Raw genomic sequence first — 25797 nt, forward strand, 5'->3', positions numbered from 1 at the left:
AGTAGTCATAAGATCTATTTTCACAGTGAGTATCTTACAGACCCCATATATTGAAAACTTTCAGAGCATCTACTGCAAGTTATGTAATTTTTTGAGCCTTGTGCACAAATTTCTTTGTATCAAGCACTTCATGTAATGTAATGTTGGTGCCACTCCAATGAATGAGAAATTTCCAAAGGTTTGTGACAGTATTACAAATGATAAATTTATCTTGCACATTTATGTGGTTTTGATCTATTGTGTATTTATTCTCTATTGGTAATCTGATGATTTTGTGTATCTCTTCTAATCAAGATTTCTCCCCAGAGCATGTTATTTTTTATTTCTCTATTGAACAGACATGCTCCCAGGTATTTAACATTGATGAATTTTCTTCATTATGTTCTGTCATCTTTGATAAAAAGATCTTAGGATAATAGCACTTTCTTATTCTGTCCTTTAAAGTATCTCTCTCTTGTGACCTTCCATATTTTCACAGGGACCCAGAATAAGCAAAGGCTTTTCCATTCCATATACTTTCAGTTTCTTTTCAGTGGGAATACTTACATGACTCAGAAACCTTTGAGGCGACCTAAAGGCATGCCCACATTTTTTATATTTTCTTGTCTCTTTTTCTGTTCCTAACCTGGGTGATTTTCTTTCTGGGTTGTGATATGAACATTTAGGGATGAATAAACATAAAGTATATCTCCATCTCCACATACCTGCCTTTCATATGTTTTACTCTACAAGGATTTTCTTGTTCACAATGGGATCTAGAATTCGGCTGATTTTTTTTTTCACACAGTGATTATTATGTTCTTCTATAATTTGATGTCTTTTGATTTTTTTCTTGGAATTTCTATAGTCATCTTCAAAGTTCTGCTCTTCGTGTCACCACTCAAATTGATACCCTCCAGATCCATCCATTCGCCTAGGAATTTCATAAATTCATTGTTTTTAATAGCTGAGTAGTACTCCATTATATAAATGTACCACATTTTCTGTATCCATTACTCTGTTGAGGGACATCTGGGTTCTTTCCAGCTTCTGGCTATTATAAATAAGGCTGCTATGAACATAGTGGAGCATGTGTTCTTATTACCAGTTGGAACATCTTCTGGATATATGCTCAGGAGAGGTATAGCTGGATCCTCCGGTAATACTATGTCCAATTTTCTGAGGAACCGCCAGACTGATTTCCAGAGTGGTTGTACAAGCTTGCAATCCCACCAGCAATGGAGGAGTGTTCCTATTTCTCCACATCCTCACCAGCATCTGCTGTCACATGAATTTTTGATCTTAGCCATTCTGACTGGTGTGAGGTGGAATCTCAGGGTTGTTTTGATTTGCATTTCCCTGATGATTAAGGATGTTGAACATTTTTTCAGGTGCTTCTCAGCCATTCAATATTCCTCAGTTGAGAATTCTTTGTCTAGCTCTGTGCCCCATTTTTTAATGGGGTTATTTGACTTTCTGGAGTCCACCCTCTTGAGTTCTTTATATATATTGGATATTAGTTCCCTATCTGATTTAGCATTGGTAAAGATCCTTTCCCAATCTGTTGGTGGCCTTTTTGTCTTATTGACAGTGTCTTTTGCCTTACAGAGCTTTGCAATTTTATGAGGTCCCATTTGTCAATGCTTGATTTTACAGCACAAGTCATTGCTGTTCTATTCAGGAATTTTTCCCCTGTGCCCATATCTTCGAGGCTTTTCCCCACTTTCTCCTCTATAAGTTTCAGTGTCTCTGGTTTTATGTGGAGGTCCTTGATCCACTTAGACCTGACCTTAGTACAAGGAGATAAGAATGGGTCAGTTCGCATTCTTCTACATGATAACCGCTAGTTGTGCCAGCACCATTTTGTGAAAATGCTGTCTTTTTTCTACTGGATGGTTTTAGCTCCCTTGTCAAAAGTCAAGTGACCATAGGTGTATGAGTTCATTTCTGGGTCTTCAATTCTATTCCATTGGTCTACCTGTCTGTCCCTATACCAGTACCATGCAGTTTTTATCACAATTGCTGTGTAGTACAGCTCAAGGTCAGGCATGGTGATTCTACCAGATGATATGATAGTATATATAAGTGACCCTAAAAATTCCACCAGAGAACTTCTAAACCCGATAAACAGCTTCAGTGCAGTAGCTGGATATAAAATTAACTCAAACAAAACAGTGGCTTTTCTCTACACAAAGAATAAACAGGCTGAGAAAGAAATTAGGAAAACAACACCTTTCATAATAGTCACAAATAATATAAAATATCTTGGTGTGACTCTAACTAGGGAGGTGAAAGATCTTTATGATAAGAACTTCAAGTCTCTGAAGAAAGAAATCAAAGAAGATCTCAGAAGATGGAAAGATCTCCCATGCTCATGAATTGGCAGGATCAATATAGTAAATGGCTATCTTGCCGAAAGCAATCTACAGATTCAATGTAATCCCCATCAAAATTCCAACTCAATTCTTCACCGAGTTAGAAAGGACAATTTGCAAATTCATCTGGAATAACAAAAAACCTAGGATAGCAAAAACTCTTCTCAAGGATAAAAGAACCTCTGGTGGAATCACCCTTCACTTCGGAAATGTAGAACCTTTTGCTGGAGAAGCCCTTTCTTCTGGTGATGGTGCTATGCAGGTTCTGGTGTGTGCGTTTCGTGGTGGTGGTATGCTACCTTCAGGAAGGTTATTGGTAAATTCATCATTTAGAGACACAACCCTTTAGAGTTTCAAATGTTCAGTTCTCTCATTTCGATGTCGAAGATACCTTAGCAACTTGGCACTTCTGCTTCTCTGAAAGATGTTTAGTTTCTTGGACACATTGGTGTTCTGGGATTTACAGGCCTTTCTTCACATGGTCATCCTTTGTAGTGACTATTCGTTCTCACTCTAGAAAACTTGAGAGGTGTATACTGTACAATACACAAAGCTTATCTTATCCATAGTCCTATGGCTGAGAGATTAAGCATTCATAATGCACTGCAAAAATTCACTTATTTTCATTCATGAAGTATATTTAACATATTGCTTTAGAGCTCAGTTTTACATTTTTGAAAAATAACCTTTTTTTACACTATACATAATTTTGTTTGAAAACTAAAATGTAAAGTGTTGAAAGCTTCAGTAAAACAGGAGATCAAAACACACTAACTCATGATCCAAAACCAACCATCATCACACAAGCTTGTAAGGGCAGGAATTGAGATCTATGCTTAATGTTAACCCAGTAGTACCCAAAGGAACATCTTTATTGTAGATTGTGCTTAGTGAGTGTTGTGAGCTAAAATGTTTGCATTTTCAGGCTTTTATACTTATGTGTATGCATATCAGTGCTCTCATAGCATTGTGTTGTAACAGGTTTTCTATATAATTTTTCTATTTACTATTTTACAGAATTTACTATTTTGTGTTGAAAATCAATGTTATTAGCTTCAGTAAGGTTAGTTCACTGAACAGAAAAACATGTAGCTGACTGGTAATAAACAGAGCCCAGATCTTTCCAGGTTGAAAGTGACTTTCTTCAGTATGTGAGGTTTAAGTAAATGCTGTACAGCATGGAATTTATTTGGGTAGTATGGTGGACTTGTTATTGCTGCTTCATGTGTTGTTCTGATTGGATCTCAGTATATTTGTTGTCTTTCTACACAGACACAGTTATGAATCCTAGTCAATTTATTACAATTAAGATTTGGGAAAGCATCTCAAGGTTAAATGATAAGGTATTCAAGATCTGGTGTCAGCTTAAATTGTTAGAGATTTGGATCATGTGATGAGGTAGGAGGGCTCAGGAGAATATAATATATGTGAAGTTAGAAACCAAACTAATAAAAACTATTGTAATTAAGAACACAATTATTTGACAGGAAACTGTGTGAAGGGAAGCTAGTCTTTTTTGCAGTACTCTTTATTTCTCACAGCTAGCTACTAAATTTTGATGTTCTTTTGGTATGCATGAAATACCTAGAAAAAAAGTCTTGTATTTGCTTCTGAGAAATTTCTGTTTCAGTAACACTCTATATAGATAATACAACATTAACTATATCCTCAACTTTTATGGCATAAAGAAACCGTTTGATAAGCTATTCAACTGTGAACTGATTTTTCACATCCTGTAGAAGAGGAGACTGAGCCAGTATTCAAGAGAACTTCCCTTCCAGCCACTCTTTTCATTCTTACTCATTTTGAAAGTTAGCACTTGACATGGTAAAGGAGATCCAGGGAGGGATGTACAGTTCTCAGTTTTCAATTAGACACTGCTTATAGAAACAGGGAAAAGGCAATGGAGAAGATATTCAAGCAGTCTGATGGCATTTTGAGTTTCTTAAAGCTGAGTGTAAGATGGAAGACTAATGAAAGAATGGATATCGGTTAAACTAACAGTGTTAAGGAATAGTAAACACATAAGATAGTTTCTAATTAAGCAGTTCAAAAGAATGTTTCTGTAATAAATTACAGGATTTCAGCAGAACTTTTAAGATCAGGTGAGTGGACTGTACTCTTGATGGTGAAGCAGGAGAATTACAGCAAATTCAAGACCAGCCAAGTCATGGTAGTGAGATTGATGACAGATTGGACTATTAGGGAGACTATTGTGAAATAAAAGAAAACAGAAAGATATGGAGTATAATGGCAAACACCACAACAAAATTAGTGATGAGTAGTGTGGTTACTGTTTTTTGATCTGAAATAGAGTCTCACTATAAAAGAGCCCAGCTGGCTTGGAACTTATAGCCTAAGTAACAATGGAAATACAGGTATAGCTTCATGCCTTAGCCTCGGGCTAGTAATACAGGCATGTATCATTATATCTGGTTTTATTAAAGCAGTTTTTAGACATGGCTTCAAGGAAGTAATCAGCCATACTGTGATGCTGGCAGTCAAATGACATAATAATTCCTGTTATAGCAACAGAAATGCCTTAACAGCACACAGGAAGTATCAGTTCAGTTCACTGTCCAAAGTGATACAACAGCAGATCGATAAAAGATGAATCTTAACAAAACTAATAATTCTTCTAAACTGGAGTGGGTTAAGAATAAGATGATGGGCTTGGTCAGGTAGAGTTTTAACATTGACCCTACAATTCTTTGTTTCTGGCTTGAAACAGTGGTTGAAATTGACATGCTGATTGGGGGAATTGAACTTGGGCTTTGGGTACACATAGAGTTCCTGTTTGACATGTTTCCTCCACTGCTTAGTGCCACTTGCTGCAGAATGGAAGTCCATCAGAGCAGCACTGCATGGTTCTTTCCTAAACAAGACCCCAGATGTAGATTTTGGCACAGGGCTGCAAGTTAATCATCCAAGATCAATTACTGAATGATAGATGTCCTCCTTTTGAAAACTCTTTGCAGGAAAAGAAGACCAGATGATAATGAGGATGACAACTACCGTCCCCCTCGTTCAAAGAGGACTAAGAAGGACCAGGACATACAGGACCATCATGCTATAGAGGTAGGAACTATAGCTGATCCTTCTGACTCACTACTCACAATATGGAATTCATTTCCATCCCCACAATGGCAAGAGAACCATCCCAGGTGCCCTTGTGAATGTTTTCTCACGGGCTTTAGTGGCTTTGAGCCAGAGCAGGGATTTTAGTGTTGTCCCAAGAATGGTATGACTGTGCAATAAAACATAGAAGGGGTCAACAAGGAGGCTTTCCTAAGCACAGCAAGGAAGAAATTTCAGCACTGCACAAATGGGGAGGAAAAACCTTACCTCACTTGATATGGTTAGAACAGTAATGAATTTGAAGATCAGAGCCCTATGATAGTAGCTAGCTACAATGATCTTCTTGCTCCTCCCTGGAAAAACTGAAATCAAACCCGGAGTTGTGTAAAGGCATTTTGGAAAGCTTTAGTGATGTTTGCACTGAAGAGCTGGCATTTCAAATCCAGAAGTCTTAAATTTAATAGCTACTATTGGGTAGTTATAACAGCAGGCTTTGAATGGAAGTATAACATAGCAAGGAAAGAGCATTGTAATGTCTTTCTGGACAAGTCTCATCAGGCAATGAGTAAGTATGGGCTGACTTTTACCTTTCTTGAGAAAGAAGAAAAAGGTTTATCAGCAGTACCATTCCTGCCTCTAGGACATGAACACGGGTAAGTTTTGTATAAAATGTATCTAGAGTCTGGGTCCCAGGTCTACCCTAGCCAATGAATTAGTGCTCTTGAGCAATACAGTTTGCTGTTGCATACAGTCACTCAAGTATAAATACTAGCCTTTATTTCCAAGGTCAGCAACTTTAGGCATTTACATGTAAATGTGCTTCCTGGATCAAAGGTATGAGATATGTCTGTCCAAACCCTAAGCCTAGAAGCTTCTGTGCATGTCTGTATTGCTGATACAGAACAATGGCTTCCCAGTATCCTTCTCCCTCTGATGACTGAGTAGGACAGACCATGGGGAGTTTAAGGCAAGTGTGTAGATTACACTAATACAGATGCCAAACCTTTCCTCTGCTATTGATCACATGGGAACTGGTTGATGTCCTCACGCTCAGTTCCAAGGAAGAAACAGCAATAAGACAAATGAGAGAAATGCATTGGGGGGCCTCACATGTACTTAAGTTAGATTTCTGTGCATGCTCAATATTCCCCAAATATTGGGTTAATCACTATTTGTTAGTCAACAGGTAAGTTCAGGTATCTGATGAAATGTTGGGTAATTTTTATGTTTACATGCATAGGTCTGTACTGCTCTCTACATTGATTAGTGAAGCTTCTAGTTGCAATAGCCAATATCCTTATGGCCACATATGGGGCTGCCTCAACCATTGGGAGCTAAATTGTTTCTGGGACTGACACTTTTGTTTATTAACTTGTGGCTTCAGGAATAACTTTGTCCATGCATGTACAGTATACCGCTTTATATGTCTTTTTGAAATAGCATGAATGACCTCATTTCTCAGTTAGTACATATTCATAAACTTCATTCATCCTTAGTTTTATTTAACATGGCCACATTCAACCTCCTTTTTCCATTCCTGCCTCAGGTTTTTTTTTTTTTTTTTTTTTTGTTTGTTTGGTTGGTTTTGAGTTTTTCCAGACAGGGTTTTTCTGTGTGGCATTGACTTTCCTGGAACTCTCTCTGTAGATCAGGCTGCCTCTGCCTCCCAATAAAGGCAGGTGCCATCACCACCCATCCCCACTTAAACTTTGAAACCCCACAATTCCCCTCACATTCTTTGTCCGCACCTGTGTTCCCTTGCCTCCTCATACTACATTCCTGCCTTGGAATGGAAGGTCATGGGGTGTCATGTAGCTTCTTTCTACACACCTCATTTTTCTTAACTCTTACCCCAAGGCTACCTTCCCCATCATGCCACAAACTGATTGAACCTTTATGACACTAGGATTTCTACTATGTACTTTGATTCTGATGTGTTCTGTTATTTCCCAACCAGCCATGCAAACTTCCCCCACCAAATGGTCTTTTTCTACTTTCTTGGGTTCCACTGGGACTTCAGGGTAATCATGGGAAACATTTAAATTGAGGTCCCACATATGAGAGGAATTATATGGCGTTTGTCCTTAGGGTGACCTTACTCAGCCCACTTCTTCCCAGTTCAATGTATTGACTTTCCAATAGTGTTACTGAGAACTTACTTAAATCAGGTTAGGGTATGTCTTTGGGGTTATTTTGATTGTGAGTACATATAGAAAGACCCAAGCCATTGTAGGTGGTGCCCCTCCCTGTGTAAGACATTCAGAATGCAGAAGAGAAAAAGGAAAGCAACTCTTAAGGACACAAGCAATCTAGCAAGCAAGGATTGCTGTGCTTGTTCTATATCTGCCCTTGAGAGTAGGTGAGATGCTTTCGATTCCTGCCTTGACTTTCCTACAATAAGAGATGAAATCCTGGAGCTGTACGGCAATTAAGACTTTCTCCCCTGATTTGGTGTTCCTTAGGGTGGTTTTCTTTTTTTGTTCACAGCAACCCAAATGAAATGAGTATGGGGCCATTTCTGTCGCTCTTGATCTCCTCATATGATCTGGAAGACAGAACTTCTGGAGGGGGGATACATTCAAGGCTCTGAGTCTGTCTCTGAGCCAAAGCAATGTCTCTAGGTGTATTGTGAAACTTTCGGCAAAGGGGCTCCCTTCTGAAATGACCTTCTTAGAAGATACAGTCATTGATCTTGTGTTTATGGGGGCATGGAGCTTGCCAAAGATGACCTAATATCTTGTAGATATATTAAGAAATCTTGTCCATACAGCATTTCAAAGTATCACAGTTTATTATGCAAGTTCACTTTAATATCTGAATTTCTGACTGAAGATAAACATGTCTACATGTATTCTACAGGTAAGGCATACCTAATTGTCTTTCGTTTGCTTGTTTGTTTAATCCCATTAACTTAGTTCAGACAGATGATGTGATAAGGCCCTTATCAGAGGTTGAATTTTTCCAATGAAAAACTGCTTAGAGCTCAAGGTCTGGTCCAATTTTACCTTCTGGTCTTCAGAAAGCCTATCTGAGCACCCTACCTGTGCACAGAATTTTACAGATGAATGTCATTCATCCCTTGGTCCTTTGCAGAGTGGTAGTAATTCAACACCATGTTTACTTGGCTGTCCTCTGGCTTAAGAGGTTGTGCAGCATTTGGTGGACTCAGAGAAGGTGAGGGAGTCTTTTTGAATGTGAGGAGCCTCTGGGAGTTCATAGTCTAAAGACTCTAGTGGACTTGCTCTGTCTTCTCATTTTCAGTTAGTAAACACCATGTAATTCTAGGAGTGCAGTGGTACAGGGGTGAATTTTGTTACACTGTTGGGATTCATAGAAATGAATATTTCTGAGCTATACCTGAGTGGAATTGGGTAGAAAGCCAGAATTGAAGGTAGAAAAACCTTGAATTCACTTGCTTCTCAAGTTAGGAAGTATTTACAGTTCTCTATCATAAATACACACAAATAACCTTTCATTTCTTGTCATGGTCTTCTCTGATAAAGTTCTTTATAGGTCCCATTTTCCCCACATTTGTGTCATTAGTTCATTGAGGCTCTCTTTCCACCTACTGTGAAGCTTGCTGGCCTGTGATGCTTTTTTCAGGTGCTGTCTTTTTTTCTGTCCTGTGATTCTAAGCTGCTGTCTGCATTCCTTCATGCCATCTAGCCTTTGGTAGCTTCTTTCCTACATCTGCTTGCCCCACCTTACTTTTGGCATCTGCCACCTTGCTTTGCTATAGCTTCCAAGGGAGAACTCAATCTGGGGCACCTGCCAACCTGAAGCACAGAAACGTTTAAATTGCCAAGCATTGCCTGCAGAGGTGGGATGTTCTTGTGCGTCTGTACAGTGCTCTCCACGACTCCTTCCTCGTCCACTTCTCTGGGCATCTCTGGATTGTCCCTTGTGTTTCTTCCAACAGAATGAAGACCTGCATGGCCTGTTCCTGGATAGTCTGCAAAACTGTGGGTGGCCTCTGTGTTTCTCATCCTCCTCTACCATTTGTCCATTAGGGTATCTGTCAGTTTTTGCTCAGATAGATACCCTGTTCCTGTAGCGTTCTCAGCCTGACAGGCAAGGCCCCAATTGTCCTTGGCATGTCTTCTGTTGCACATCCATGGCTCAAGAATTTCCCAAAGGCCAGAGATCCTCATCCTAGTAGCATCTGACTGCCTCTCAAAATCCTCCTCACCCTTCTTGAGCTCTTGTTCTCCCCAATAGGCACACTCTTCCTCTTACTATTCTTCTTATTCTGCAATGTGTCGTGCAGAGGACTTTTTCATTTGATGTTATAGTATAAAGACATCATCTTGCCCTTCCCTTCTCCCCCTCTAAACCCTTTCATATATACCTCCTTTTGTTCCCTAATTCATGACCTCTTTGTCATTAGTTGATCTTACACACACACACACACACACACACACACACACACAGAGAGAGAGAGAGAGAGAGAGAGAGAGAGAAATGCACACTGTCTAGTCTGTATCATGTTACTTTCATGGATGTTTTCAGGACCGAGCCTTGGTGTGGATAACTAGTAGGTATGCTCTTTTCTCTCCCATCAGCTTTCCTTATCCCCCATCTGCTCCCCTATGATGCCTGTAGTTCTTTTGTAGCATTGAGGTCTCCTGGGCATTCCCTGTTTACTCTGACATGTCTACTCTGGCTGTTCTCTTCAGACCATGCTTAGACAGTGACTTTTGTGAAACTGTATGGGTGTAGCTATTGACATTCCTAGGACACACAATCTCACAGCGCAGTCTATGACCCTCTGTTTTTACCAGTTGTTTGCTTTATCAGTTGATGGTGAACTCCACAATTCTCCTTTTTGATGTGGTGCACTTTTCTTAAATTGTCTGTTGTGAAGAGATGTTTGACTTATGAGGACTGAGGACTGTTGTGGTTTGTGGGTATAAGGACAATATTTGGAATGCCATTTGGGATAGTGATTCTGACTCAAATGTCCTTAGTATATCTCTCCCTGGGAAGTAGGCTAGGTTTCTTGCACTAGACATATTTCTCATCCTTTGAGAAGGCCCGAAAGAAAGCTGAGTAAAGAGCTATAGGTTACCACCAAGGTAGGTGTGCCACTAGTACCCTCTTAGGTTTAACATACCATGCTGATCATTGTGGTGGCTCACAGGCATCAAAACTGGGTAGAATTGTTGGTTGCTTCCCCCTTTTGGAAGCTTGTCTAAATGAAGAACACTTCTTAGGAAAGCTAGTTCTCCAGGAGAAAGATTTCAGGTGAGTTCCAGCTGGGCCACTGGGGCTGGGATGAAATTTCTGCTTGGTCAGTAAACACATAAGCAACTGTTTGGATTGATTGGGCATTTGCAGGACATGTGCCTACCCAGCACTATACCACAAGGGCAGCCTAAGTAAGTAGGCTGTGAGGCAAGCTGAGCAAAAGCCCCGCAGGTGATTCTGTGGCTAGTCCTCAAAGAGAACTATAGCAGTTTCATGCTGAGCAAGCAACTCAGCTTCTTTGGCTCTGAAGTAAACACGAAAATTTTATGAAGACCTTAAACCAAATATAGCCTTGCCTTTGCACGTAGAGCCTACATCAACATTGTGAAGCACACTTGGAAATTTTGAGTAGTGAGACGTCTTCCCCAGTGTCTTCATAGATGTGTTCTTTATTTTTCAGCATGTATGTACCTGCAAGGACTTGTCCAAAGCAAGTGCTAATCAATGTTGAAAGTGTAGAGTGTCAGAAGCAAGCTTTGTGTGGTGGGAAGGATGGTTCAGCAGTTGGGAACACTAGCTTCTATTTCAGAGCACCTTACGGGTGTTTCCTATCCACCCATAACTGCAGACAGAGAGCAACCAACACCCACCTCTTCCTGCAGAGGCATTTACTTACGTGTTGCACATAGCATAAACTCAGCAACACACAAAAGTAATCAGTCTTTTTGTTTGTATTTGGTTTTTGAGACTGGGTTATTCGGTATTGCCCTGGCTGTCTTGGAACTCAGACATCTGCCTGACTTTGCCTCCCAGTGCTAGAACTCAAGGCCTGCACCACATTGTCATGGCTAATCATTTTCTTTGCTTTTCTATTTTTTTCTTTTTAAGCTGTGAGCTTTGTACTTGGGCAGGCATTCTAAAGAGATGTTTCTAAGAGCACTCAGGACATGTTAAGAAACAGTTGCGTCAATGAAGATTTGTTCAGCCTGGAAACATTTCAGGTCTTTATATCCTGGGAAAAGAACTTGTCTTTCTGAAACTGTGGTATGGGAAGGTATAAATGTTTATGTTACAAAGAGCAGTGTAGACAATGAAAACACACACCTATCAATCAAGCAATAAACAAATTACCAGTTGGTCTTATACTTGAACATTTCATTAATTCAGGAACTTTGATTCTCTTAGGAAGAGTGTCACAGAGTCCAGGCTTTATGACTGGGAGGACTGTTGATTAGATTAATAGTGATTGTGGATTCAGAAAGAATTGCTGTGTGGGGGTGTTGTAGACTGTCTTTTCTACATTGTAGCACACTGAGCACTGTTCCCAAGGTCTCATTTCCAGATATCCAGTTCATTTCTCCAATCCTTGTGTTGAGGCCAGGATGAACTGGACATAGGTTTTCATTGGCATTAGGGCAGCATTCTTGGTTACGTGACTTACAAAGAGTATCTTGCTTTGTAAATCGTTTTCTGTACATGAGATGGAAAGTGAAGGCATCAGCAAAATGAAATAGTGGTTTCCCATCTCAAGATTTGAATAAGGACCCACTCTATATGCTCAAGTATTTAAATGCTTGACCCTCAGTTGCTAAATCTCTTTGGGAAGGATTAGGAGGTATGTGGCCTTGTTGGAGGACATGTATCACTTACGGTAGGCTTTGAAGTCTCAAAGACCCTTGCCATACCATTCCCATTTAGCTCTGTTTCTTTGCCTCATGGTTGTATCTCAAGGTCTAACCTCTCATTAACTGTTCAAGTGCCATACCTCCCTTTCTGCTGCCACATACCCACCATGGTGGTCTTGGTGTCTAACTACCCTCTGCATCTGGAGGCCTCAAATAAGCTCTTCTGTAAGCTGCCTTCCTCAAGATGTCGTCACATCACTACGAAGTAACTAAGGCAACATAAACATATTTTTTAGACAATTATTACTGTTGACATTTACAAACTATACTTCTTCAAAAATTTCAAACTACTTGAGTGATACACTCATCCCATGAGAAATAAGGAGCTCACACACTATCAGCAAAATCACAAGTGTTTCAGCCTTGTTAGCAGAATTGGCCTTCGAGACCCTATTTAATTACTCGAGGTTCTTTGCTTTAAAGTGAGTAAATTTACTATTTTTTTTCTGTTTGTCTGTCCCTTTTTTATTATCTGCCTGTCTGTCTGTCTGTCTCTCTGATTGATTGCCTGCCTGTCCAGCTGTCATGACCTGTCTGTCTGTCTGTCTGTCTGTCTGTCTGTGTGTATTGGCAGGTTCTCGATACATAGCTGGGGCTGGTCTGGAACTCAGTGTGTAATCCAGACTGGCCTTCAGATCCTCTTATCTCAGCCTCCCAAGTGCTACGATTGATTACAGGTATGTGCTCACATGCCCAGCAAGTAATGTTCCTCATAAAAACCATTTTGTGACTTCTGATCATCACTATTAACGATGCTGAAGTTGTAAACCCCATCGATGAACATTCCTGTAATAGTGATGTCTCTACACCCCAGACTTAGCAATGTTATGTTTTAATCAGAAATTTGAGGCTAGGCTTCTACTCTTTTCTTCACAATGATTCTGAAGAATTACTTTGTGGGCTGTGAGCTTTCCTATAAGATCTCACAGGCAGAGTGTCAAGTGGCTCAGGTTAAACTAATTCTCTTACTAAAGAAGAACATGACCTTGACTTCCTGATCCTCCTAAGTCCACCTGGCTTTATAAGAGTGCTGGTCAGTCCCTGGTTTGCTGGTCTGGGTTTGAACTCAATACTTCCTGTGTGCTAGGGGAGCTTTCTACCAATGTTACTATGTCCTCAGCCCCTTCCTGACTATACCCTTCCTGATATACTACAATCATCTTCACAACACAGAGTGCAAACTAAATATGCTATCATTTGTGTTGATTCCTCCCCTGGACATATGGTCCAGAATACAGTACAGCCAAAACAAAACAAAATAGGAAATGGACATAAAGGAACCCAGAATGCGTATGAGGTTTGTTTTTTTTTTTTTCCCCAATTCAATGTCTTTTATGGTCTTTGAGTATTTATAAGTAAAGTAATAGTACTACATGTAAAAATAAGTAAATAAACAAATAAATAAATAAATAAATGTAGTGCTACATGTAGGTTTTTACTGTAGTATATTCTTTTTTTTTTTTTTTTTTTTTTTTTTGGTTTTTTGAGACAGGGTTTCTCTGTGTAGCCTTGGCTGTCCTGGAACTCACTTTGTAGACCAGGCTGGCCTTGAACTCAGAAATCCTCCTGCCTCTGCCTCCCGAGTGCTGGGATTAAAGGCGTGCGCCACCACGCCCGGCTCTGTAGTATATTCTTTCTCCAGTTTCCTCTGAGACTCCTTTCATACATGTAGATAACCCTTAAATCCATTGAAACACATTTTCCAGATACTCATATACAGGTTGTTTGGGTTCAATGTCTCTCAGACAGTGTTTGAATGTGTGAGTCTCATTGCAGGAATACTGTTATTTGATACTTGTGGGTGATGTACAGAGCAGAGGAGTTTCACATGCATTGAGAATGGTGACATATCTTGGTTTCAGCTACCTTGGGACTGATGGCCTCAGAAGCCCTAAAACGCAATATTGTTCAGTACTTTTAGATAAGGCTTCTTGTGATTACATCCTCCTCCGAAAGATGTTGGTGGGTGTATGAACATGAGCTTGTGTTCCTACATGTGTATCTCATATATGGAACCCAAAGTCGCAAGCATGCTAGGAAAGCATTCTAGCGATGACTTACATTCCTAGTCAACAGAATTCCAGAATATGACTCTGTTTTGGAAATCTCACATAGTATGGTTAATATGACAAAGTGAAGTAATTTCAAGAAAAGACAATTTTAAGAGCAAACAGGGAAACACACTATACTAAATCTACAAATAGACCAATCGGTGCTAGTCATTAAAAATGCTGATCTGTCACTTACTATAGTTTTCATTGAAAAATGTCAGACATTTCAAGATATGAGAAGAGCCTTGAATTGCTGTAGGAGGTGCACATCTGCCTGCTCTCATGGATACATAGGGAAAGGTCCCGTTATTTGTAGGTAAGCATGTGTGCCCATATATGTGAATGGAGTGTTTCCCATCATTTCTTTGCCATATTGGCACTTGGAATTGCATTCCATCTTCCTTGCTTTGGGCCCAATCCCTACCCCTTTCTGCAGAACTGATTGCTGCTTGATCCTGGAGGATGAGAACTTCCTTTCCTGATGCAGGTAATTGAAAAACATGGTACAAGCAGGGCCAGCAGATATGTGCAAGGATTTGGAGCAAGAGAGCCTCTGTTTGAATCTTCTCCCTGACACTTCCTAGGGACTAGCCTTTGGGCCCATTGGAGACCTCTTTCCTATTCTGTCAAATGGGTGCTATTAAAACCTGCTTCACCAACAGGGCTGCTGTCAGGAGGGAATGAACTGCACAAATGATTGCACATTATTGACTAAGTCTTTTGTAGAATGTGATGCCAGTATTCTTCAAGGGGCACAGGAAATGATGACAGCTTCATAATAGCCATCCTCCTTCTGTCTTTCTTCCAGTCGACAAGCAGTGATAATGAAAGGAACCAAGGCAGCATCAATAACCCCAATCGTGAGAGAGTACCAGAAAGCAGCTTAAACCTGAGTACTGCTGAACTAGACTCCAATATCCCTGGGTTCTCCCAAGAGGAGGATTATGAAGTGTGCCAAGACCAAGATCCTTACTCACATATTAACAACATCTTGAAGGAGGCTCATTTCTACAGCCTCCAGCAGAGAGGACACTCTCCGACTTGATGGCCTAGGCATCCTCCTTTTTTGTATAAAAATCAATGGCATTCACGCAAAGCAGTCTTGGCTTTTGTTTGTATTTTCAGTAAGAGGTCAATGGGCATTGTATTCTTTTGTTGTGTTGCTTTACCACTGCTATCTGAAAGGGTCATTTATGACAGTTTGATATGTTTTCTGTCACGTCTGATGTCCTATTCATGTTAAAATAGCAGCATGAGGACTTCTCCTGAAACTGAATGGATTACATGTCCAATTCACATTAGTTTCCAAGTGGCTCATTAGGTTCTACATGTTAAATGTTGTTTTAAAATGTGATTTCCTTATTTTGAAAAATTAAGTGGCCTGGTAAAGTTTGTGTGGTTTTCCTTGAAATGTAAAAGAACAAATCATGGAGAAGCCAATTCCAAACCAGTAGTAATGAGCGTTCGTGAGGAGGGGAAATGTGGGTGGAATTTTCTCATTCTGATATAAATATGGGCTGATCCTCAGAAGGGAAATGTCTACAGAAATCCTTCCCTACCTATTCTGGTGCAAAAGTCAGCCCATGTAGGCTGCGAACTTGAAGCCTGTGTCTGGTAATTGCATTCTTTTCATTCCAAGGGAGAAGCCTTCTTCCTTTTATGCTCCTGTGTGTGCTCTTAAGACTTGTGTCAAACACTTATAAATCAGTAAGAGAAGTGCATAGCAATGCTGTAGTTTAAGTACAAAATTTGGATATTTACTGCTTCTGTGTTGTCTTACAGTTCCATCTATTATGTCTAATGTTGATAAAATCTAAGCTATTGCAAACAATATCTGACTTGAGAGGTATTATAAAGCTGGGTGGGTGGCTGTCCATTGTTTAAGGAATTATTCGTGGGAAAGAGCATGGCAAGTCATCAAAATCTATACAGAGGTGTGGGGCTGGATTGGCCAGTAGAACATTGCTTCCCTAGCCTGTGTCATAGCCTCAGAATGGCAAAGCTGTCAGCAGAGTTAATGTGGCTTGTGATGGGTGAGCTGAATTACCATTAGAAGAAACAGGCCGTTCCCCTTAGTGATGGATCTATCCTGGTGGTTAGCCATATTGAGCAGCCAGCCCAGCCTGTGGACAGACTTGTGTAATGCCCATATTTTCTTGTTGATCAAAGAACCGAAGGTATCACACCTTGTGCCGTGTGGCTGTGAGGCCTATAACTGTTTTTCACATTTACTGAGAAAAGAATGGCCTCCAACTCTTTGCTAAGTACAGTCTCTGCAAATGAACTTCATGCTCTGCAAAGTTCTGTAATTACCAGTGACTCCAAAGTCGGAGAATCAGTTGTTCAGGAGAAGATGTGAGCCTTCTTGGCAGGAGACAATGAACAGGTTCCTGGGTAACATTTTCTCTGTAGCAATAAAGTGAACAACAAAATATAAGAAGAGAAGCTATCTGAAATCTGAACCTGCTTACACCTAACACATTCCATGGTGGATCTTCAGCAGGCATTCTACCATGTGTAGGAACCACAGTTACAAAGATGAGATGTCCTGGTGGGTAAACATGCCCACCAAAGTAGACTGACAACCTGAGTACTATTCTTAGTATTCATATCGTGGAAGAAAATCTGTCTCCAGAAGGTGTTCCTCTGCCTACTTGAAGAGGGATATATTCATATTCTCTCTCTGTATCTGTCTCTTTCTATTGCTCTCTATCTCTCTGTCACTCCATCTCTGTCTCTGTTCTCTTTTCCTTTCCTCTCCCCTCCTCTCCCCTCCTTTCCCCTCCCCTCCCCTCCTCTCCCTTCCCCTCCCCTCTCCTCCTTTTCTCTTGATTCTTCCCTTCTTATATCTAGCTAAGGCTGGCCTCGAACTCTCTATGTAGACCAGGATATCATTTACCACAAGGAAGTCAGCACGTACTTGCTATACCTATGATACCATGGAATGCTCGTGTCATTTTGTCTGGCCTTTCTTAAAATACATTTCTTTTTTTAAATAATCGTGGTATTACCATGTGACCATGCTGTAAGTCTAGTGCCTCTGTACCTCCAACTTGCCTTAAACTCATACAAATCTGTCTCCTCCAACAGTATAATCTCTTGTCCTAGTAAATACAATATGTCATCCCCTTACTGTTTTGTAGAACTCCTTAAACTTTATAAACAGCCTATGTCATAAAGGATCTCACTATTGATTGGAGAGATGGAACGTCGCCCATCACAACTCTCTCTCCTGTAAAGTACAAGTTCTTTTTTAGTAAAAAGAACTAAAGCATGGGAAAGAAGGGATTCTTTTCCACTGAAGAATTAAATGCATGGACAAGGAAAGAATGTTTCCCTAAGGGTGAGACAGGGTTTGTGTGCACGGGATAATGACCTAACTATGTGCTAGGACCCCATCACTTCCATACCTCACCCTTCTATATAAAAATACAGTGAGCTTTACAAGTTATAGGCAGCTAGGGGACCTTGCATCCAGTCCAACGAGGTCCTGAAGAGGGTGATAGGAGTCCAAGATGAGCTTAAGGCACCTAAGTGTTGAGTAGTAGCACAAGACGTGAAAACCAAGTATTTTCCACTTTGTCCAAGTGCCCTATCCTACTACAAATTGACTTTTTTTAACCATAGCAGGTTTGATTCTAGAAGCTAGAGCTGGAGATACCCACTCATTGGCATTGTGCATCTTGGCAGTATTTGAGCTCAGTCATACAGTCACATTTATGAGTATATTCCTTAGACCTTAGAAACTCAGGAACCTTCTGTCTTGCTAGTCCCTCTCTCTTGCCATTCTCCTTTTCCTTCTCACCTCTCTGTGCAGCTCATTCTTTCTCTCCATCCCGTTTCTCTTACTACTACCCTTCCCTTCCTCTCCCATCTCCAAGTCAAGAAATCTGACCTGGATTCCCATTCTTCTGATGGCCTTTCATACAGAGTTAGTACTTGATACAGTGACACTTCAGCATGTCTAGCCATGATGTCCTAATCTTTTCATGGTCACAGATAAGAAGTATGACTTGACTCAAAGTAAATTAGAAGAAATTTGAGGGGCTGTCTGGTGGTCATGTTGTAGCCACTGAACAATCCTTGGGAGCCAACGAGTTCCTGTTGTGTCTGTATTTTTCCCAGAATGCCATATAACATGTGTAAATGTAGAGATCCTCAGTTGTCCTCTGTGAATTCTCCCCTTGGGCAATGACAGATGACAATGGTTTCACTTCAATTTTTGCTTGGGAAGAGTGAGAGTCACCTGCCTGATGTATATCACAGTCCTTGTGCTGTGCTTTCTTCTTTCCTGTTCATCAGCCCTGCTGCAGATTAACATATTAATCAGACCATTTCCTGTGGGAAAATGCTCTCTATCTACCTGAATACAGGAGAGAACAGGCTGAAGCAAAGGTCACTTTGGGTTCTTATCAAACCCTAGATGTTGATGGGTTTTCTGAACTCTTGTCCCATCCTCTACATCATCATCATATGCCCATTATCCATGCAGGAAGTGCAATAAAGTTGCTTGTGTCCCCACAGTAAGGCAGCTGACTCTGACTACAGATGGTTATCTCCTCTGCATCTTGGCACAAATTTTAGTTAACTGTGGTCAGGATGTTTTCTGAAAGGAATAAATAGTTATATGGACCAAGACTGCAGGTAGACAGGAATCACACTTTGCAACATGGACTTCTCAGACCTGTTGGTTTGTGTAGTTCAACTTTCCTTAAGAAAGTGTGATAGTGACCAGGTGCATAATCAGCACACAACTTCTTGACTTTGAGGGAGGTTCATTTCTGGTCCAGTCACGACTGGCTGGCCTTTACCACGTGTGTCATCACTGTACTTTTGTGCACTGAGTTTTCCTGTGAGGGACAACACAAGAATTAGTTGTCAATTCTCAAACCACCATGGGGCATACCAGGTAACTGAAGCTTAAGGTGAAGAGAATTGATGGCCATCTCCTGGGAGAAAGAGTACTGTTCATTTCTTCTCTTGGAAGAGCAAGAGGTCCATGTGCTTGTCTTCAAATGAAATAATACAGATGCCTGCAAGTATAAGCCTGTTAACTCCAGCTAACTGTGTTGCTGAGCCAAGAGGATCATAACCTCCAATCCAGAGCTAGAGAGTGAGTTCAAGGACAGCCAGTGCCCTGTTTTGGTTCTTTATGTCAAAAGAAAATGTCAAAAAAGAAGTTTGGAAATATATTCCAGTGGTAGTATACACATACTCAGGCCTAGGTTGATACCCCATACAGACAAAAGTAAAGATATGCAAGTAAATGAAAACCCTTTCTAATGGTCAAAGCTGGAATGGAAGATATGTCTTCTGTAGTCATCTCTCAGGAGTCAAGGTAAGTATGACACCAGACTCACTCTTTCTTTCCTGCTAGTGGAAGGATACAAGGCTGGTAAAGTAGCACACAGAGACAACAAGCTGGTAAGTTACTCACTTACTGAAACTGAACACTTGCAACCATAAGCCTTGGTGATACACTCTTTACCAAGGATTGATGTGGTGGTGGTATCCCTGTGACCTAACTGGACCTTGGCCACCACTCTTTTTAAGGATGGTCAGTCTTGAGTCTCCTATACGTCCCATAGGCCCTCACTGTTGATGTGGGATAGAAACATCCTTGGTCACTTGTCAGCTCTCTGTGTGGCCTCAGGTACATTTACTGAAGTGGGAAGAGTGTCTTGCATTGACTGGCAGCAACCAGCTGTTAAGGGGACTGTGTGCAGTATGATACTGTTTTGGTTATATTGTGGTCCTTGGGTATGGCCCATAGTGCTCTGCAGGTACACCCAAAGACATTGTAAGGTGTGCTTGCTTAGAGCTGCAGACTGATTGTGGCACTTTTTCCCCAGAGTTCATGCATTTAGACACGTCAGAGACACAGTCTGAAACTCTACCCTGAATATCCTCTTGCCTTGTGGGTGTCATTAGCCTAGTTAATCTCCAACTTGAACTCTAATTTAAAAGGCAAACATACACACAAGGTGTGAAGCCTGAACACTGACAGAGACTCTCCTATTGGCACATGGGCCGTGGCACTTCACATTTAAGCATACAATAATTGGTGGCAAATTGTGAGGGTATTAAACTGAGGTCCAGAGACATGATTTATCTGTTTGTTTGGATAAAGTCATATGCTGGAAACCATCTGTTGCAGAGAAACTAGAAAGCTAAAATGTGGTCTTGCATTGTGTGGAGCTACTGAAGATCAATTTTTCAAATATTTTCTCAAGAGTTTAAAGCAGATTGCTCAGATCTAATGTAGTAGGGCATTTCCCCTCCCCCTCCTCTATTAGTCAGAATAGCCTCATTCCTGTTGAGAAACCTGCAGATTTGGTAGAGAATATAGAATCTAGTAGTGAGTAAGTATTCCCCAACACTTGGAGAACCATGTTTGCTACATTGAGCTGAAGAACTTACATGCCTTGTTAACTTTTAAGAACAGGCAGATTGAAATGAGCATGCCACTCCTCCAGGCACATGGGAGTCCAAAAAGGAAGGATCAGAAATTGGAGGCAGACCAATTGACAAATAGTGTACACACTTAGCTTGCATCTGAGAATTCATACGTGTGCAGGACACACACACAGTCTCACATGCACACATAGAGACATAGTCACACACAGTCACACACACACACACACACACATCCGTGAATATTCAATATACAAAGTGACCAATTCCTGTAATACCCAAGGGGGCTGAGGCAGAATGAAGACTCTACTTCTGAGAGGATTTTATGCTACAAAGTGAGATGCAGTCCAAGCCAACCTAAAAGTGAGACCTGAACTAAAAATTAAAAAGAAACTGTAAGAGAACTGAGGATAATGAATTAATAAAAACTGAAATTATAAAGGATCTGTCTTTTCTGACTGAAGAACAATGAGTTAGCTGAGGACATATTATGCTTTAAAATTGGAGCAGCTTCAGTAGGTGTTGGAGCAGTTAGCTTACTTACGTGAAGCATGTGAAGGGCACCCACATACATCACAAGGCTACAGAAATTCCATTATCTAACTCAGAGATTGCTTGCTAGCACCGAGCTTCCATGACAGTGTAGCTACTGTTTAAGGAAGAGAACTTTGTGTCATCGGGTCGTCGTTCCTGGACTACGGTGGGGGGGGGGGGGGGGGAAGGCTGAGGTGAGACTATGCTTCCAAGCTGTTCCCATTAAATGATGGCCTAGGTATGTGACACATTCTATTTTATTTCCCATTTGCCTTTTTCTTCTCAGTTTAGCCCAACCATCTAACCATGGTGGGATTAACATTGTAGGATTCCTAAAGGTATAGTTTTCAATGATCCTTTCTGCTCACTACTGATATCCAGTTCCTCAGCCCTGAGGGATATGCCTATGTCAAGAGGGTTCAAATACTTAGTGCCTGGCCAGCCTGGAAGTCCTCTCTGCTACATGGATTATGTCCCCTCCCACCAGGACTCCATGTGAAGATCTCAGTCCTCTCCAACTTGTAGATTTCAACCATGATCTTACTGCCTCACTAGCTATACAGTGCTCTAACTTGCTCTTATTCCTTTTACCCATCCTCAATATCTTTGTATTGGCTGGTTTTGTGTCAACTTGACACAAGCTGGAGTTATCACAGAGAAAGGAGCTTCAGTTGAGGAAATGCCTCCATGAGATCCAACTGTAAGGCATTTTCTCAATTAGTGATCAAGTGGAGAGGGCCCATTGTGGGTGATGCCATCTCTGGGCTGGTAGTCTTGGGTTATATAAGCAAGCAAGCTGAGGAAGGCAGAGGAAGCAGCCAGTAAAGAACATCCCTCCATGTCCTCCACATCAGCTCCTGCTTCCTGACCTGCTTGAGTTCTGTACTGACTTCCTTTGGTGATGAACAGCAGTGCGGAAGTATAAGCTGAATAAATCCTGTACTCCCCAACTTGTGTCTTGGTTGTGATGTTTTGTGCAGGAATAGAAACCCTGACTAAGGCAATCATGGTCTCTACAAAATTCTCTCCTAGAACCCCAGTGTAGAATTTGCCCACCTAGCTGCAACATCACCATTGTCTGGACAGCCTGTCCCATGTGTAAGTAAGATTGCCTTCCAGCCTTTGGCTTGATGAGATATCGAGGTGCCAATGAATTCATAAAAGAGTAATTTGAGGGCATCATTCTGTCACAAGCTCTGGAATGGTGAGTTCGACAGAGTACATACATCTATAGAAACATTAGCTAGAATGCATTTGTGATTAATAGTGCAATATACAAGTGCAAGTAAAGGGATGTCTGGAGGGAACTGGTATGCTCTTATATGCCACACAAGCTTGGCCACTGCTTTAAAGGTAATGCTTCCCAATCCTTACCACTTTCCCCAAAAGGTTTGCTTTTGGGTCAAGGGCTACCAATTTAGGCTCATCTGGTGCCAATCTGTTCCACACCTCAGACCCTTAAACCACACTGTCCTTTTACCCAGAAGTCTGTATTCCATACTATTATCCTAGAGGACTGCAATGTCCTCCTTTTTGAGTGGCAACGGAAAGGTCATTGCCTGAGGAGTCTTCTCAGGTATCCTGGGTTTGTCTTCTCAGGTACCTGTGGTACCTGATCCTGAGACACAATGCAGTTTTGTTTATGCATCCAGACCAAAGTCATATAAATGCTAATTTGTGGGTACAATAATGGCCTCACCCTACTCTTTACCCTCCAGAAAAAAAGGGATACTCACAGCTCAGGCCCTAGTGCACTTGAAAGTTCCCCATGAATACCACATACTGAGCACATTAAGTCATGTGAGAGCCCTGAACAGAAAGCTGCTCTCCAGTGTGGATCAGTCTGTCACACAGCAGGAATGATGGTGCCAGCAGCCATCCACAAAGATGACCTTTCACATGGGCACCCACACAAAGAAATCGCCCACCTTTCCAAATATTGTCCAGTAATGTTGAGAACAGAGTCCTCTGTATCTCTTGTATCCTCTCAATGCAACAAAACTCTCTCAGTTGAAGGTGATAACATGTGAGGCTCTCAGCGTTTGACAGATTGATGTGTTGTTGAATGGCTACCTGTCTGACAGATGGGACCTCATAGCCCTGGTAACATGGGTTCCTTTGCAGTACAGATTTGTGGACATATCCATACCTTGGAGAAAGACAAGTTGGCATGCGAATAGTAAGTTGGTTTCCTCTGAAAGCATTTCGTTCAGGAAAGAACCAGAAAAGAACATGTTGAGTGAGAAAGGTTTGCAGAAAATATTGACTATCTTGAAGAGAGGACATTGATCATAGGGAGGGAAGACCTATAAGAGAAAACCATTGTGCTGTGGCTCCACTATCACCAGGTACCATGAAACTATACTTGCTCCCTCTGATCATGGCTACTGTTGAAAGAACCTAGTGGGGAAACCCCCACTCAATTCCTAATTCGGCGTGCACCCAAGAATCACGAACAGACAGCCAACTTGATGTAAGAACACGAGGTAGTTTAATGATGGAGCTCCAGGCCGACACATATCTCCCGCAGGAGACAGAGGTGCTGACCACATGGTGGAGTCATAATGGCGGAGCTCTGGGTTGAAACGTATCTCACGCAGGAGACAGTGGTTTCGACCCTGAGGCTTGGAAGCTAGGGACTTTTATAGAAAAGGGGTGGGGCCAGGGGAGGAATTGGCGCGGTTTTACATGATTGGTCCATTTAAACATCAACAGACTGTCAGAAGGGTGGGAGATAGGGAGGCACCAGGCCAGTCAGGACATGTAACCACAGGCCTGCCTGGGCATGTCCTGGCCTGTTCTGCTATGTTCTTAGCCCCAGGTTTCAAAGCTCACAAACTCCTCTTTGGGCTATTTGACATACATTACAGGTCTCAAGTTTTATTTCCTTTCACTGTGTGCAGTTGCCAGTGGAGTGGAAGGGACAGTGATTGTAGCCATGCCAGGGACCTTGTTCAGTGACTGCATGGAATAGCAATGTCTAGAGCATGTTAAAGAGGATAGTGGTACATTTGGTTATTACTTTGATGGACACTGTCAGACTAGTTCGTTCTCTCTCTCTCTCTCACACACAGTCTCTTCCTTATTGAGTTTCTATCTCCCCACCCCTCTCTCCTTGCTGTAACTTTCCAATCTCCACCTCATGAGCTTGCATAGTTGAGAGCTGACTTGCAGCACTTGCCCAGAGATGTTTGTTTAAGGATCTGATCTTTAAAAACCGTTTCTCCACACCCATGCATTAGCTAGCTTGCCTTGATATCCCCAAGAATGGGTTACCAAGCATGAAATGCAGTTGTCTCCTCATGCCCTAGCAACGTGAGGGAGCCTTCCTGGAGCTGGCTGCCCCAGCCTGCATGGGCTGTGGTTGTCTTTCCAAATTCATCTCACAAAATCAGGTTGGATGATCAATGACACTACACCTCAGTGTGACTTCTCTTTCATCTTGCATGGTCATAGACTTTTACCACCCCAATTACAGGGAGGTGATCTTTGTTAGCCCTGACATCTATTCTGGATTGGAAGGCACAGTGTGACAGGAATCAACCAAGGTTTGTTTTATAGAAAGGGAAACACAGATGGCATGGTTTTCTCTTGGTACTGAGCATATCTTCTTCAGGGAGAAAAGTCAATAGTGCCTGACATAGAGTTACTGGGGTCACTGTTTGCTTGGTCACCTCAATCTTGCTATCTATGGGCACAGATTCCTATGTTCCCATTGATGAGTGATGACCAGACTTTGCCCTCTGTCAGTGATGCCTCCCATATGCAGATCATCCAGTCCCTCTTTTGTTTTACTCCCAGTTTTTCACCTTCTTTGTTTTCCATGGTTAAGGAGACTCCTTTGCATAACACTGCAGTGTGCAGCAATCAGCCTTGCTTTGGAGAAGCACTTCACAGTCACAAATTGAAAGGACAATGAGCCTTAGTTACTGAATGCAAAAATGAAGGTCAGCCAAAATGAAGACCAAAATAGTCTTCACAGGCCAATTGATGGGTTGGTCCAGGAACTTAAAAGGTAAAGGAGAATCCATACCAAATTGAGGACATCTCTGAGTGCCATATCAGGAAATGCCTGTTCAACAACTAATTTCAGGATTGGTCACTTTCAGGCTTTTGCCTAAGATCACACACATTTTGGTATACTGGAAGGAGCCACCTCAGAGTCAAAGTAGTCTGCCAGTATCCTTCCATTCTTATCAAAAAGAGGGAGATTTGGTTATGATACATGCATGTCATGGAAGAGTTCACAGAGGTAACTAACTGAGCAGATTCTAGGACAGCAACTGTCTCTACTAGAAGTAAATTTGAATGTTGCTGAATAGATAACCTTCTCACTGAATTCCTACTGAATTCCAAGTTTGTCGGCTTCAAGGATTTTCTGGGATGTTGGAACACTGGTGAAGGCTTAGCTATGTCAGAATTCAATCTTTAAAGGCACTTATAATAAAATAATACTAAAAGAGAGCTCGTGGATCCATACACCAGACTAACTCG

The 25797-nt window shown here is 41.4% G+C and overlaps 1 protein-coding gene across 2 annotated transcripts in view; it reads left to right on the forward strand.

The window, feature by feature from the left end:
• Vcf2 (VCP nuclear cofactor family member 2) overlaps nt 1-15454 on the forward strand; it is a 28156-nt gene extending 12702 nt beyond the window's left edge. For both annotated transcript variants that reach the window (XM_029473220.2, XM_029473218.2), the window contains exons 2-3: nt 5333-5432; nt 15164-15454. In XM_029473220.2, coding sequence (XP_029329080.2) covers nt 5333-5432; nt 15164-15400 — 337 coding nt within the window. In that variant the 3' untranslated portion in view covers nt 15401-15454. The remainder of the gene's footprint in view (nt 1-5332; nt 5433-15163) is intronic.
• The last annotated feature ends 10343 nt before the right edge of the window (nt 15455-25797 follow it).

This window comes from Mus caroli, unplaced genomic scaffold (assembly GCF_978045245.1).
Source record: "Mus caroli unplaced genomic scaffold, Mus_caroli_1 scaffold_5, whole genome shotgun sequence".
Taxonomy (NCBI): Eukaryota; Metazoa; Chordata; class Mammalia; order Rodentia; family Muridae; genus Mus; species Mus caroli.